This window comes from Pempheris klunzingeri, chromosome 12 (assembly GCF_042242105.1).
Source record: "Pempheris klunzingeri isolate RE-2024b chromosome 12, fPemKlu1.hap1, whole genome shotgun sequence".
Classification (NCBI taxonomy): Eukaryota; Metazoa; Chordata; class Actinopteri; order Acropomatiformes; family Pempheridae; genus Pempheris; species Pempheris klunzingeri.
The window spans coordinates 4,555,845-4,571,088 of NC_092023.1; the positions used below are offsets into that span (position 1 = coordinate 4,555,845).

Consider the following 15,244-nt stretch of genomic DNA (forward strand, 5'->3'; position numbering starts at 1 on the left):
ATATCAAAACAAATGTGGCTGAGGTATTTTCCACTTAAAAGGTTAGTAACTGAATAGCATAGGTTGTATTATCAACCTATGGCAACGCCCCGGGACCTTAGGTTTACTGTGTGGCAAATAGTTTGTGGTAGGTAGGTAGGAAGGTTTGTTATATTTGGCTTTTATAGCAAAGTATATTCACAAACTCTGACACAAATTTTTGTACAGACATTTATGGTTCCAGGAGGAGAGAGGGCCCATTTAGGACATTAATCTTTTCTGGCTTTACCTCCATGGAAAAACAAGGAGCTTAGTTAGTAGGCATTGCAGCTTTTCTTTTCTGTTTTTCTTTTTTCAACTCAAATTAATTGAATAAGTCTGAGTATCACATTGTGTGATTTAGCCATTACATCACAACAGTAACAATGTGCGGTAACTTATCAGTGATTTAACAGTAGCCTGCTCAGCCTAATGCACCTGTAAAATAAATGCTGTCCTGACAAGCATGCTGTGTAAGACTTTTAGTGTGACTTAAGACAAAACTCATGTTTGAGGGGCGAATGCACTGGTCCTGTAAGAAATATTGGCTGAAAGCACAGACTGCATGAGAAGTGGCCTGCAGATTATAATAACATTATAATAATATCATGATGAGGTCTGTATTGATAGCTCACTAAACTCTGCTCTGAGTCGCTTGTGGCCTGCATATCACACATAATATCTGGACTAGTCAGTAAAACTGCAGCTCTCCCTGTCTGCTGTGGTGCTGAACGCTTCAAGGCGCCTCTTAAAAATGCCCAGCAGCTTTTTATAAATATGTCTGCCACAGTCTCTAAGCTGTAGCACACCAGGCCAATCAGAGAAAGTTTTCAATGGGAGCCAACAACAGTCATGCAATGAAACAGCGCGGCGGTCAGGCTGCAATGATGCTGCCTTCAGGTACGGTAGGATTATGGAGAATCAGAGCTAAAGTGCGCATGAAATGTCAACACATACACGACAGAAAAATCCAAACACGAATAGTAGAGAGGGGACAGCTCTTTATACAAGTTGCTAAGCGGTCAAACAGCATATTAAGAAATTCAAAGAATGTGACATTTTGATTTTATCATGTAAGGAGTCATTTCGCAATTCCCACCGAGCAGCTCTGACACAGTTATCCCTCATAAATAATCTCGCTAAAACGCAGATTTATTGCAGATAGTAGCATCATTTGTGACCAAGCTGAAGCACAAGGATCTTTATCTTCATGCGCTTGAAGACTCTTGATCTCGGATGGAGGAGCTTTCACGGGGAGCACGTGAATGCCACATACGTTTCTCAGCCGGTGTTTTTATATTTTTACGCCCCTCCGCTGCTCCACGGTGCTTTCCATGCTTCAGAGACGACAAACGTAGCGTCCAGGTAAATGATAGCGTTAAGGGATGTTGTCGCTTTTTGCTTGTAGATGTGTTGCAATGAATTCCGGTCAATTAATACAGGATTTTCATTCAAGACATCAGCCTATTCAGCAACATGTATCCCATGTAAAGGCTGCACTGATCGAAACATATTGGCACCCTAAGTTGGATATTCACAGTTAGGGATGTCTCTGTCTCGGTTTGAGCTGATGAATTATTTATTCAACGGCGACTGCTTAGGTAAAACTACACCTGACTGCCATTCTGTGAAACACTGTCATGTGTTTTACAGACCGACAGCTGCTGAACAATATCTTCAATTTGTTTATTTCTGCAGTCACGTTTTCCAGTCTGTTCCTTTACAGAGGGCGTTTCGTCCATGTTTGCCTCTTTATGTACTGACACTGATCAGACTTACTGATCTGACAGCTTAAAGGAACCCAGCTGGACTTGAAAGTCACATGAGCAAAAAATAATGTCAATGCCAGTATATATGTCTACTAAGGAGGAAGTTTCATGGATGGATGGACTAATAATCCCATTAGGAAATGTTTTCTTCCCTCCACGGTGAGAGGTCAGAGGTCAGCTATAGATCATCATGTCAGAGCTGCAGGACACTCATTGATGCCGCTCTTACTCTGAAAACCTATCAAAGCCAAGTGCTTTTCTTTTAAACATGAACTGCAGTTCAGCAATAGAGATGTGTCCTTGGGCTCCGTTGCCAACGACTGTGTTTGTGTGTTGAAAACAGGGGTGATATGACTCTGACCAGAGGATCTTTCACCTACGCCAGTGGGGAGGAGTACCACGGCGAGTGGAAAGAAGGCAAGACAGTCCTGCACCTCATTTTGTGCGCAAGCATCACCAACTTAACCACAGATATGAGACAAACTTTCACTTGTACCTTCTATTCAGTGCATCCAGTCCTCCGAATGTCTCTCCAGGGTGTTAGTGGATTAGCAGCTGAGCGGAAGGGAGACGCTAACAGGCTGGGGAAATGCAAAAACAAAACAAATCACATGCAAGATAATATTAATTTGCTGAGGTCGGCTTCCCTGTCGCATGTTTTTACTTTTCTAAAGCAATAATCCTTTCCACACATAGCTGTACATAAGCTCTGTCATACAGTGGATGTTTACTGTTTAAACATGGTCTCACGCACACATGCAGCTATATTTAACAAAGCTATTACTGAATTGTTGACACATTTAAAGTCATTTCTATGACGTAAATAATGGAATATTATGGAGAAGCTAGCAGCGACAAATGCAGGTTGTTGTCGTAGGTCTTTCTGTTCATGAATCTGCGTTGATCTGTGCTTACTAAAAACTGTGCCTGTGAAGGGAAAATGTCTTGTCATGCCTGTTTCCCATGTGGCAAAGATTATGGGGGTGCTTGCACTACTTGAAGTCTCTTTCCCACACACATGTACAGTGATGTTGGTGACATACAAGCTCAAGCCATTAAATCAAATCCCAATTAGCTACAAGCGGCAGCCCATGACGAACGGAGACAGATTTACCAGCTCTGGCTTTGTCAAGTCTTCTGGATTAGACGTTGGATCTCTTTTGGAAATCTTATGGAGTCCTCTGTCAGCTGCTGTTGAGACACCCAATCAATTTAAATACGAGGAACAAGACCGTCCGGGGTTTTTTTTATTTTGTATTGGCATCAGGTGTGATTTTTAGGAAACACTGTCCACACCATTTTTACTGCTGTATTCCTTTACGCTTCACAGTCAAACCTGCCCACTCTTCCAGCGTGGCTCCTCTGGGTGTAAGACAGTTGTAGCACTTGTCCAGAAACTTGTAGGTGTGCGGCCTCTGACGTGATTATAAGATCCAGTAGTGGATCATGGGCTTCCAGGAGGGGAATGCAAGTATGTTCCTTGACTGTCTGAATCCTAAAGTAGAAATCCCTGCTAAAAAGTCTGCTGGATTAGAGTGCTGTAATTCCCACTGCACAGGAGGCAGATGGGACTCCTAATTCAGTAGTAAACCTTCAGCTGACAGAGGGGTGGGGGGTGGGGGTTACTTAAATCCGAGCACGTACTGACTCATGTGACATATGTAGTGGCTCTGCAATACCAAGTGAATATAAAACCTTGAGCCGCATTGGAAGTTCAAATGTCATACCCAGTCGGTCATCTCTTACTGTATGTTATGTACTATTACCAAAGAGTAATCCATAAGAGCCTAAGTGGTGAGATGAGGCATGATGCCTTGACGGGATTTCTTGTGTTTCCATCATCTGTTTGAAGTCCGAGCCATCACTCTCTCTGATGGTGTGTGACTTTCCAGGTCGGAGGCACGGTGTCGGCCAGCTCAAGTTTCAGGATGGAACCTGCTACAGCGGCCAGTTTGAGAATGGACTCTTCCATGGCTCTGGTGTGCTGCTCTTCACAGATGGATCCAGGTCTGTGAGTACGAGTGAGGCAAAAAGAGGAAGTTTTGTCCTCGATCAAAAGTTACAAACACCCCCCTCCGCTGCTCTCTTTTCACCATGTCAGGTACGAAGGAGAATTTGCGCACGGAAAGTTTCAAGGTACGGGAGTCTTTGGTCGATACGATGGCATGAAGTTTGAAGGGGAATTTAAAGACGGGCGTGTTGAGGGATATGGTAAATCTGTTACGCCAACGGAACAGTTTCCACATTAGTCGTTGTTGTCTCTTTGTGGTGAGTTATAGTGTCCTGTATCTGTGCCTCCAGGGTTATTGACTTTCCCAGATGGAGCTCATGGTGTCCCACGAAACGAGGGCTTGTTTCAAAACCACAAGCTGCAGAAGAGAGAGAAGTGTCCCGGGGTGGTGCAGCGTGCGCAGGCTTCGGCCTCCAGCGCTCGCAGTCTGGCGCTTTGACTGTCTGGGACCCTGGAGGAGACACGGTCGGGGCTCCAGCACAATCCAGGAGGACCTCAGGGATGTGTCCAGCTCTTCTCTCCGTGTCTCTCTCTCTCTTTTTCACCATCGCTTTCTTTTTCTGCATCCTCCTCGCTTAGCCTTCACAGTAGCTTGGAATGCACATGCAATCTGACCAAACAATGGCTTTCTGTATGACTGACTTGGAACGCACAACACCGCAAAGCACACCTTTAACTTCAAGTCATGTAAATACCAAATGCTGCTGTTTTCCTCTTCTGATTCTTGTACTTATAAACAGTGTCTTCTAGTGTTTTTCTCTAGAATGTTTAGCTTTCATACACAAAACAACTGAATAACAGGAGACCTCTCCTTACCGTGTTATTGCACATCTGGTACTTTTAAGAGGTTTCTGTTTTTGTTTCCTGCATTAGGAGGAGGTGTAAAGTAAGTCTTTATATCAAAGCCACTAATGAGATAAATCCACCTTAAAATGCTGCATCCACCAACAGAGCGAGAGATACTTAGTTAAAGTCTTTTTTAAAGTCGTTTGCTGATGGACGGTCGGTGGTGGTCAAAGAAACATAGCAAAGCACCCACAAAGCCAATGAAGAGAAAGAGAGACTGCAAGCTAGCAAATGTGGATCCATACAATGTACAATGTTGTTTTTCTTTCTTTTTTTTTTTTAAATGGCTTTAAAGAATGTTTTATGAGGAAGAAAATGCATTCAACTCAGTTGTCGGGCCTGAAAGTGAATGTAGTGAACAGTGAATGTAAACATAATTTTTGTTTGCTTACAAGAACACCCCACAGGGCATCTTTAAAATCTCATCTCAATTAATAGTGCTGTTGCAACCTTTGAAGGCATCGCATTTGCATTTTGTCACTGGTGTTTCTCCTTTTAGAAGATCAGTATTCACATTTGCCTTAAAGACATTTTGGTACAAGAGTGTAGTCCATCTGAAAACTAGATGAAGCACAGTGCCCCCCTCCTTCCCTTCTCCTCAGCATCTTTTACCCTTAGGTGTCTGCCATCCTAATGAATTTGAGGTCTTTGCCTTCACACTGAGAGACGCGTTGCTAAGCTGGTGCTGAGTTCCAGCTCCCATCACTCACAAGTCCAGCAGCTCTCCTCTCTCCAATAAACCTCCTTCTCCCGCTGGAAATCATTGGAGAGGGGATTTAACTCGGCTGGATAATTCTCTCGTGTTTTTCCCAATATAATCAAAGAGACTTGGATGACTGGACATCCTCGAAGTTGATAAATAATCAGAATTAAATGTATTGAATTAGGGAATTAGATATTAATTGAGGCAGCTGATTGAAAGAATTTATAATACAGATATATATTTAAGTATGTAATTCTGATGTATATGCTTTTCTGTGAGGTTCTAAATATTCATTGTCACTGACTGCGTTTGTTCTCACCTTTCAAATCAATTAAGAGATAAACAGTTTGATTAGTCAGATAGACAATGCTGTTACTGAGTTATTTATGTCAGTGTGGTTGAGTATTTTGATGTGCTACCAATTTATTAATGATTATAGCCAATCACAGCTATCCTGTGATGACGGAGTAATTTAGCGTACTTGAACAGTTAATAGGCCTTACAAAGCATTTGTAGACGTGGCTTGTCTAGGGTTGCCTACATATAAACTACAACCAAAGACAATCAAATGATATTAAAGGTACCGTAAGGAAGCCTGCAACAGTCAACAGGAATTACATGTGTTATTTCTTACAGCTGAACATTAAAGACAAATCAATAAGGATAAGTCCACCTGGGGCTTTAGTGTGCACGAAAAACAAAAGGACAGACGATCAAACAGGGAATTGATATGAGATTCTGTTGTAAATATTTCTGAAGTCTCTAGCCTGGATTATTGCAGTTAATGATTTTCATTGTTAAATTCTATGAGTAAAAAAAAAAAAAATCAATGCTCAATGTCACGAGCCCATACTGCTTGCTTTGTGCTTCAAAGTACAATCAAAAAGAGTGAAGATAACATTAGACACAGAAAATCAGCCTGGTGCATGTGTCAGTGCTACGAACTACAAGCACAAAATGATACTTAAATGTTTGCTGTATGTGCGCAGTGTGTAATATTCGTGTATTTCAGATCGTGTACTAGTATTTTCTTCCTTTCTGCTATGCTGGAGACGAGACCTGCTCAAGCCCTCTTTATCTGCACACCGCTGCCTGAGTGGAAATGACTTCACTAGAATCTCACATCCATTTCTAGCTGGAAACAAATGGTGCTTTAAAGGTGTGCCTGTCCAGACTATCACCTACCTGAGAAACATCGTCGCCGTGATTACCTTTTTTCAATAACTAGAATATTGCTTTGAGTGCTCTTAGAGAAAACTACTGCACCGTGTCCTCTAATTCTCCTGGAATTGGTCTGAGTGTGTATCACACAGGTGGCAAACAGTTTGTGTGTTTAATAAAAGAGTTGTGTCGAAAAAGAAGCGTGTTTTTCTTTTCTCACACCCCTCACACACAGTAACACGACAAAGTAGTTCATTTTTATATGATAATGCCATTTGTGATATTCTAACACAATGGTTGAAATGTGCGACTGCAGGAGGAAGTTAAACTACATCATGTCTGAACAGGTTCTGCTGGTTTTTGGCTCCTCTGCTGCACAAAGCAGTAGCTTCCAGTTTTCCCATCCCCCCCCTCTCATTCTGCAGCACTCCAGCTCTCAGCAACATCACAGCACAACAGCACACTGCTTGTGGCTCACAGGGAATTTAAAACAACAGAACTAACGCTGTAAAACATGTATGAAATCCAACGGATGTAAGAAGGGGAGTCTGTTTGTCCTTCTGTCTGTTACACTGGCAACATGTATGACAACACCGTGTGTATAACCTTACATTATACATGTTAAGTGTCTCCACTTAAGTCTGTGACAGTTACACCGCCTTGTTTGGAACAGGCTGATAGTGTATCTGATGAGCTGTCCACAATGAACACACTGGTATTCAACAGAAGACAGTAGCGGCATGCTTTTGAAAACAGAAATTTACATTCACATTATACAAAACAGAGCAGTAGCACGATATTTGTTGAACAAATGTGCTCGCACAATGAATGACTCAACTGTACATACACAACTCCAGTGTACACAGGGGAGCAAACTGCTGGTTTCCCCAGGAACATTTGAGCCACTGATGATAGAAGGAAAATATGTCCACTGAGCTCCCCCTTGAATCCCTGACTTTAGCGGGTGCATACCAGCCATCTCTGCCATCGTCAGCTGACGTCTCAAACACTGTGCTACCGTATGCTCTGGCCTTGTCTATCACCTTGATAAAACAAGGACCTCTTGATGTATATTCAAACGCAGATTCAGATGCAGACTCAGATACAGATACAGCGCTATCTATTTATATTATTCAACTTCCAAAGGCATCACAAATTAGGTATGAAACATCCATGAGAGTGCTCCTGAGATCATAAAGCCCTTTGAAAGCAAATATCAAAAGCCAACGCTTGGCAAAGGGTCTCAGAAATTCAGCTTTGTTTCCTGATTCAAGCAGATCATTTTGAATCCAAGATGATGTTTTCTAGTGTCAGAGTTCAGACTGTTCTCAGAGGTTCAGCAGCCATGCCCCCAAAAAAGCAGATTTGGTTGATGAGCACATATAATGGATTTACTCAAATATGATGTACACAGATCTGCAGTGGAATCACAAAATGTCTTTTGAACCTGAGACAGATATTCATGGTGACTGACGTTACAGAATATACTACAGGGGCTAATGTAGAGCTTCTGCACTGCTCACTCTTCTCTTGAGGTGTTTTCAGGCGGCACCAGTCCCACCTCCCTCAGCTTCTCCAGTCGCTGCCATTGTTTAACCTGCTGCACTGCTGTCACTCCCTCCTGGAACACAGTTCAGTCCTGTCAGTTTATGCGGTGGGGTCATATTGGAAGTACACTGTTGAGATATGAGCCACAGCATGCTAGTACTTACTGTATATATCCCTCAGAGGATGCTTACTGATCAGTAAGTATCATTTAAAGGAATAGTTTTGGCACTTATGCTTATTCGCCTTCTGGTTCAGAGTTAGATAAGATGATCAATACCACCCTCATGGCATATGTAACATGAGTCTACAGCCAGCAGCTCAGCTCTCTCTTTCTTTATTAGCAATTATTAGCATTTTGCAATGTAGAGATAGGCAGCAAAAAGGGAGGGAGGGCTGATATTGATCTCTGGACTCTGAGCTACTATGACAATGTCGTTTAGCTTCTCTTAGAATGAGACTGGACACAAACAGGCAGCCGAGCTGTAACGAAATCTTTAACACCTTTTTCTTGCTCGTTTAGTCTGTAAAACATTAATGTCTAGAACTTTCAGATCATGATTTTACTGCAGGTTATGTACTGGACTATTTCTTATCTGGAATCAGTTACCACCAACTTAAAAATATTTTTGTACTTTTTTCTTTTGTACGGAATAAAACAAGGTGTAATGTGTGAACCACTGAGCTTTAGCTGTTTCCAGTGTTTATGCTAAGCTAACCTACTTAACTTGCTGCTGGCTGTAGCATCACATCTATCGTACAGATATGGTATCGATCTTTGGATCTGACTCCATTTCCATAGATTACTAAATTAAAAACTAGTCTTTTTTACCAAACCCTGTTTTGTTCTTCTTTTAGAGAAAACTACACCGTTCAGTTTGTCCCACGACAGCAGGTTCAACAGAATATTCCTCATTCATCTGGTAGCTACCAGACATGCACAACAGGTGGGAAAACTCACATGATTTTTTATGTTTGTGTCAGCCCCGGCAGCTATGAGCAGCTTCACTATCTTGTATCTGTTGAGACGCACAGCATCATGCAGGGCTGTGTCCCCTTCCTGAGAGTAGAGAATAAGATATATTTGTTATGTATAATGACAGAAATGAAGTATATCGCTGATAAAACTCAGGAGTGGAAGCTGCTGCCTACCCTGTCTCTAGAGCCGATCTTGGCGCCACAGGACAGCAGGTACTCCAAAATGGCGGTGTGGCCAGTTCTTGTGGCCACGTGCAGAGGAGTGCTGCACAACTGCAACGTGGACATTGCCCACACATTGTGACGGGGGTATTTGTATGCAAATCCACATACAGACACACTACGTACAAGACGGTATATTCGCAAGTATGAGCATCAGTGCAAATTCAGGCGAAGACAAAACACACATTCACCTTATCTCTAATGTTAAGGTCTGCCCCGTGGCTTTTCAGGGCTTTGACGACTCCCAGGCTTCCCCCTCTGCAGGCCCAGTGTATGGCCCTGGAGCCCAGCTGAAACACAGCAGGAGAGCCCTATCCTATTAATAGTGCTGACTTCAGGCCACTAGAGGCTGGAGCTTTAGTGTGTGAAGATAATCTCGCCCAATCTCATCATCATCTTTACAGACAAGCAATGTGCCCGTGCATCTTACTTGATCTTTAAAGTTGATATCAGCTCCATTTTCTAAAAGCACTTGGACGACTGCAGTGTGTCCTTCCAGACAGGCGCGGTGAAGGGCTGTCCTCTTCAACTGGAAAGTGTACAGACACTATAAGCAGAATTGTTTGTTGTAGTATGTTGAGCATGTTGTGCTGGAGAGCATACCTCATCATGGACATTAGGGTTCCCACCATCAGCCAGATACTTGTTTATCACATTCAGTTTGCCTTGACCGGCTGCATTCATGAATTCTGCTGTATCCTCAGGCCTTATCTGTCCACATACACACACACAAATAAGACAAGTAAGACTGCCGGACAACAGCGAAATGGCATAATGACGACCTGTGAGTCCTGGGTGGTGAGGAAAAGCCAGGTGATTATTGGAGATGTATCACGTCTAATATTTAGCATACACTAGCTGTTACCATCAGGCAGACAGTATAGGCTACCATTCCTCTGAATCAAACAGGCACGCAGATGATTCATGCCTTCCTGAACGAACTGTGAACCCAAAATAACTGAACCTCTGTGTGTGAAGGCGCTGCCATTATTTTATAATGTGTAAAGCACCTTGATGATACGCTGTGTTTTATGCCTGTGATTATGTTGAGGTGTTCTGCTCTTGTTGGTTGTCGGTATTATAGTCTGTGTGACAATCTAAAAAGAAAGAGAAAGACAATTTTTATATCTTTGTTGTGCACTTGGAAATGTGGTTTCTGAAGATTGTCACTGACCTCAGGGATTTCCACAGACACACTGGGTGTTTTCTTGATCTTTTGTCTTTTGCACAGCTCTGAGATATTCTCTCCTCCGCTCAGATCCAACATCTCACAGTGTAGGTCTGATGAGATCCTCCTCACTCTCCCCTCTGCCTGGAAAACGACAGAAATAGCAATAATGTAGAGAACACCGTTAGAAAACCAGGGATGGGAGAGGTATTATTGGCTTGCAAACCAGATGTGCCAAGTAGGCTAAAGGTGCTGAGAGCTGGAGACGGTAGTGTTAATGTCAAAAATAAATTCACAGCATAGTGCAAGCTTGGCTCAGCCATAACAAAAGGGACGTTCCCAAATAAGCTACCTCTCATATGCTGTTAACATGTTTTTACATAAATTATCAGTGACACAGAGTTCAAAAGAAGTCTTTGTGTGCATGTGAGCCTTTATTCTCACTTTAGATTAGATTAGCTTAGATTCAAAGTTATTGTCATTGCACATGTCACAATTACAAGGCAACGAAATATTTGACTTATATGATAAAAGTAAAATAACCTTGTTAATCATTCTATTGGTGACACTCTTCAGAGTAATAGGATTGTACATGAAGTGAATGTCAGCAGTGTTTGACAATAATAACCTATTGTATTGACTTCTTTTATTGAGTTCTTTAACTGAATGAGGAACAAGACACAAGAGGAAAGGGTAATAAAGGGTAAAGTCAGTTTTTTGAATGGTGTCGGGGAATAAAACGTTCAGTTTCCCGAATGTCTTGATACACAAAGATCAAACAGGAATAGCGTGTTTATGTATTTCAATTGAAAATCATAACAGCATGTTTTCTAGGATATAGCTCATCAACGCACATGTCTTATTATAAAACATGTGCATGTTTTCATGAAACAGGGCTTTTCAAAGTGGGATATTTTAGCAACAGAAAGTATTATTACATCTGCAGTGCTGGGGAAAACAGTGTCTCTAGCAATTATTATTCTAGGAGCAATGCTTAATGTAAGTTAATGTGAAGTTAAAATCATCACAAATGTCACTTTGGAGAAATGAATGTTTCTTCCACCTACCTGAGCTTCGGCTGCCCACTGCACAACCTCATCCATCTCTGTTTGCAAAGGCACAAAGAGTAGAGCCTGTAAAGTTAAGTCTTTTTAAAGTTAACTAATAATCTGGAGTAAAAGACTAGAAAAAGTGGCAGATGACTGGGCTGAAAGTGGCTGCGTGTCACTTTATACAGACGTGCTGCTGGCCCAGTGGCCTCCTGGCTGGAATATCAGGCTCACGGTGGGACATTGTGTTGCCCAAACAAACAGGTGTGCATGCACTTAGTTGTGTGTAAGTATGTATGTATGTTTGAGTGTGCATGCCATCCTTGCACTCCCCTTTACACACACACACTCACACACAGCCATAGCCTTCAGGCATGTGGTGTCGGTCATGAGCTCCTGGTTTTACTCACTCCTGTTGCAGTTCTCTTTTGCAGGAGTGCACCGCTCATAAACACACTGTTTGGGGGGGATTATGTTATTTATAAAGGTTACATTACTGTCAAGTGATACCTTGTGAATATCTGTTCAATAGCACAGCAATCACTCATGGTCCAGCCTCAGCTTTGGTACTTTTTCAGACTATTTTAGTAGACATACAAATATATTAACGTATACCAGTTCTGCATTTAGTACATCAAGACTTTAAAATCTCATCTTATCATGTTTTTCTTACACTGAATGTTTTCCTTTTCCCCTTTCTTGCTGACATTTCCGTACAGCTTTTTATTGGATAGACAGCTGGTCACTTGCACATTAATATACAGACATTCCTGTCAGAGTGTGACTGAGTGACATGTTAATGGTTAACCAGTGTTTTTCAGCCCAGTGACAGAGTTCAGTGGAGTAGGTAGCCGAAGCAGCCATTTTAGCCGTGCAGCTAGGACACAAATGTTGCTGCTTTCCCCTCAGGCATGGAGCACAAGCGGACAGACAGTTAAGCTCGCATCTCTACCTGGATGGTTGTGAGTTATTTTGCTCAAATTTGTGATATTGTTGATGCTTAACTGTTGTAGAAACAGTGCTTGTTGTTGTATGGTTGTGAAATAGATGACATGGTAACAAGCTCTATAAATACTTTGTTATAGGAAGAAGCTGTATTATTTCTTAGATTATAATCACCGCTCTGAGTCCATTGGTGTGTGTGTGTGTGTGTGTGTGTGTGTTCCAGGTGGAAGTACAGGTACCATGGTGACGATGAATCACTTGAGTGTAGAGGACCCAGACGATGGCTCTCCTTTGCTGCCTGAGGCTGCGGAGGCACCAACACCAACGCGTGTCTGTCACAGACAGCAAATGGTCACAAATACTGATCGTGGGGAATTTTTCCTCAGCAGGTACATCTCTGCACGCACGAGTGTATTTTGGGGACATGTCATTTCATGCTGTGAAGTTCTGTTGTCTTTTTTTTCCGCTGTTCAGAACTGAGAACCTTTCCTTCAGTCTGGTGCTGTTGATCGGATGCTACTTGGCTATTCTGATTCCTGCATATTTTCCCTTAAATAAGGTGACATCTCCCAGTGATGACCACCCCTATCCCAAAGATCTGGTACAGAGACACATCTTCTACACATCACAGTCATTGTGGATCATTTATTCACTCTTACCAAGCTTCTCTCTGTTTTGCTCAGGTCTTACTAAATCAGTCAGCCTCCCTGCTCTCAGGCCCCTGTCACCCCCGCTGGTGTCTGAACCACCTTAAGCCCCTGTCCTGTTCTGCAGGCCTCCTCAACATCCCTGTGTTTGTGCAGCAGGACGGGCCCGTGCCCTGGGATCTGTCCCCTCCGCTGGGACTGCAGGGCAGTGAAGAGCATCTAGCGCTGGCTCTTGCCTCTCTGCCCCAGCCTGGCCTGCCTTCTTCTCTGAGGGGAGAAGGTAGCTGCAGGCGATGTGTGGTGGTGGGCAGTGGAGGGGTTCTTTACGGAAGCCATCTTGGATCCCACATAGATCAATATGACATAATTATCAGGTATGTATAGACACACATGGCAGGATATATTGCTAGTGTGCTGATGGACATTTTCCTCAGCAGCCACAATTTGGATGAGGTCACAGGAAAAGGTATGAATGTGATACACTGCATCAACAAAACCATTTCAGTGATACATTCTTATTTCTCTTATTAGGCTGAATAATGCTCCAGTGCCTGGCTTTGAGAGAGATGCTGGTTCCCGCACCACCATCCGCCTCATTTACCCTGAAGGAGCACCTCACTCCGCAAATGAGTACAAAAAGACCGCCATGGTTGCTCTGGTGGTTTTTAAGAGCCTGGACCTTGACTGGCTCACTTCTGTCATCACCAAACAGCCTCTTGTAAGGCTACTTAACTGACACCATTGCACACAGAAACGGTGTATTACATAAGCCACGAGTATCCCTGCAGTATCATGCAGCAACAGCACTCTCAGATCATCACACTCACCGCCTCACATGCTCTGCACCTCCTGTGTTGGTTTAAACAGAGCTTCTGGTCCAAACTATGGTTTTGGAGGGAGGTGGTGGATGATATTCCCCTGAGACCAGAGAACTTCAGGATCCTCCACCCGGAAATTATCCACAAGACGGGACAAGTACTGCAGAGCTATGCTCTGAAGCAGGGAAATGTGAGTTCTAACAAAACTTGTATTTTGTATATTTAATTCCGTTTTGACAGCTTGTGCACACTCTCATGTTTTGCTTATGCTTTGTTGTATGTTTTAATACAATCTACATGCAAACAATGGCTCATCTGGGCAGCCTAACCTGTCCTGAATAATATATGCATTTGCCTGTCTGAGACATGTATTGACTTTGCTATTAGCTGTAGAGTGAGAGATGAGCAAACACAACCACCTGGTCAAAAGGCTCCTTTTATCACCCGCTGCCATTTATGAGGGATTTTTGCTGTTATGTAGTTGGTGTTCACTCTGATTGAAGAAATTGATCAAAGGGCATTTTGTCTCCTCAAGCAGATGCTGCCAACACTAGGTGCCAGTGCGGTGGTGATGGCCTTGCAGCTGTGCGACCAGATCAGCCTGGCGGGGTTTGGGTACGATATGCAGCACCCAGAGGCGAGGCTTCACTACTATGAGGCCATACGCATGGCCGCAATGAAGGCTCAAGTATGTTTAGATCGAAAGGGACACATTTATAGCCTCATAATTTGACCTATTAATAACTAATTATATTATCATCCAGGTGGTGCATGACGTCAGTGCTGAGAAACTCTTCTTGAGGGACCTGGTGGCTGCAGGAGCTGTGATTGACCTCACAGGAGCTCTTTGAGTCAGCAGACTTATATTAGTCTGAACTCTACATACACTCCTCCCGCTCACTGTGAGAAGATGAAGTCCTCCTGAAGAGGAGTCCTACACAGCTCGGACTGACCCTTAAAAAAACGCTCGCAGCATTCAGGGTAGACTGATGAGCGAGCAAATGAATGCTCATTAAACCACCCAAAGCATGTCTCTGTTTAGGTATTTCTACTATTATATCACCAGCTGTTACATATATAGTAATACGCTCAGTGATTGGATTTTGTAAAGTGAATGTAATGGTCAATAGTTCAAACAGTGCTTCTTCAACCCTGCTTCTGATGACTCAATGAATAAGTGACTGTGAGACCACTGATATTTATTGTCTCTGACAAAACATCTGTCTTTCATCTTCATCTGTCTTTTCTTCATACAAGATATGACACTAGCAGTGGTAAAGGCACAAATGGACAGTTTCTGCATTTATAAAAAAAAAAAAAAAAATCAGCTGCAAACTTTAAAAAGAGAAGAAACATGTACAGGT

General features: G+C 42.7%; 3 protein-coding genes across 3 annotated transcripts; 2 read left to right on the plus strand and 1 right to left on the minus strand.

Moving 5' to 3' along the window:
* Positions 1-2,137: 2,137 nt before the first annotated feature.
* On the plus strand, positions 2,138-4,557 carry morn4 (MORN repeat containing 4). Its single transcript, XM_070841496.1, has 4 exons — positions 2,138-2,204; positions 3,680-3,794; positions 3,889-3,998; positions 4,089-4,557. Exons 1-4 carry the CDS (start codon positions 2,138-2,140, stop codon positions 4,235-4,237), a joined length of 441 nt encoding a protein of 146 aa, XP_070697597.1. The 3' UTR covers positions 4,238-4,557.
* A 3,351-nt stretch (positions 4,558-7,908) lies between these two features.
* Positions 7,909-10,543, minus strand: ankrd2 (ankyrin repeat domain 2 (stretch responsive muscle)). The gene is made up of 7 exons (XM_070840786.1): positions 10,428-10,543; positions 9,857-9,964; positions 9,684-9,782; positions 9,445-9,543; positions 9,206-9,304; positions 9,015-9,113; positions 7,909-8,129 (listed from the first exon to the last, which is right to left on the minus strand). Exons 1-7 carry the CDS (start codon positions 10,518-10,520, stop codon positions 8,028-8,030), a joined length of 699 nt encoding a protein of 232 aa, XP_070696887.1. The 5' UTR covers positions 10,521-10,543; the 3' UTR covers positions 7,909-8,027.
* A 1,782-nt stretch (positions 10,544-12,325) lies between these two features.
* Positions 12,326-15,207, plus strand: st3gal7 (ST3 beta-galactoside alpha-2,3-sialyltransferase 7). Its single transcript, XM_070840785.1, has 8 exons — positions 12,326-12,432; positions 12,639-12,804; positions 12,890-13,016; positions 13,099-13,436; positions 13,594-13,780; positions 13,930-14,070; positions 14,419-14,568; positions 14,645-15,207. Exons 2-8 carry the CDS (start codon positions 12,656-12,658, stop codon positions 14,729-14,731), a joined length of 1,179 nt encoding a protein of 392 aa, XP_070696886.1. The 5' UTR covers positions 12,326-12,432; positions 12,639-12,655; the 3' UTR covers positions 14,732-15,207.
* The last annotated feature ends 37 nt before the right edge of the window (positions 15,208-15,244 follow it).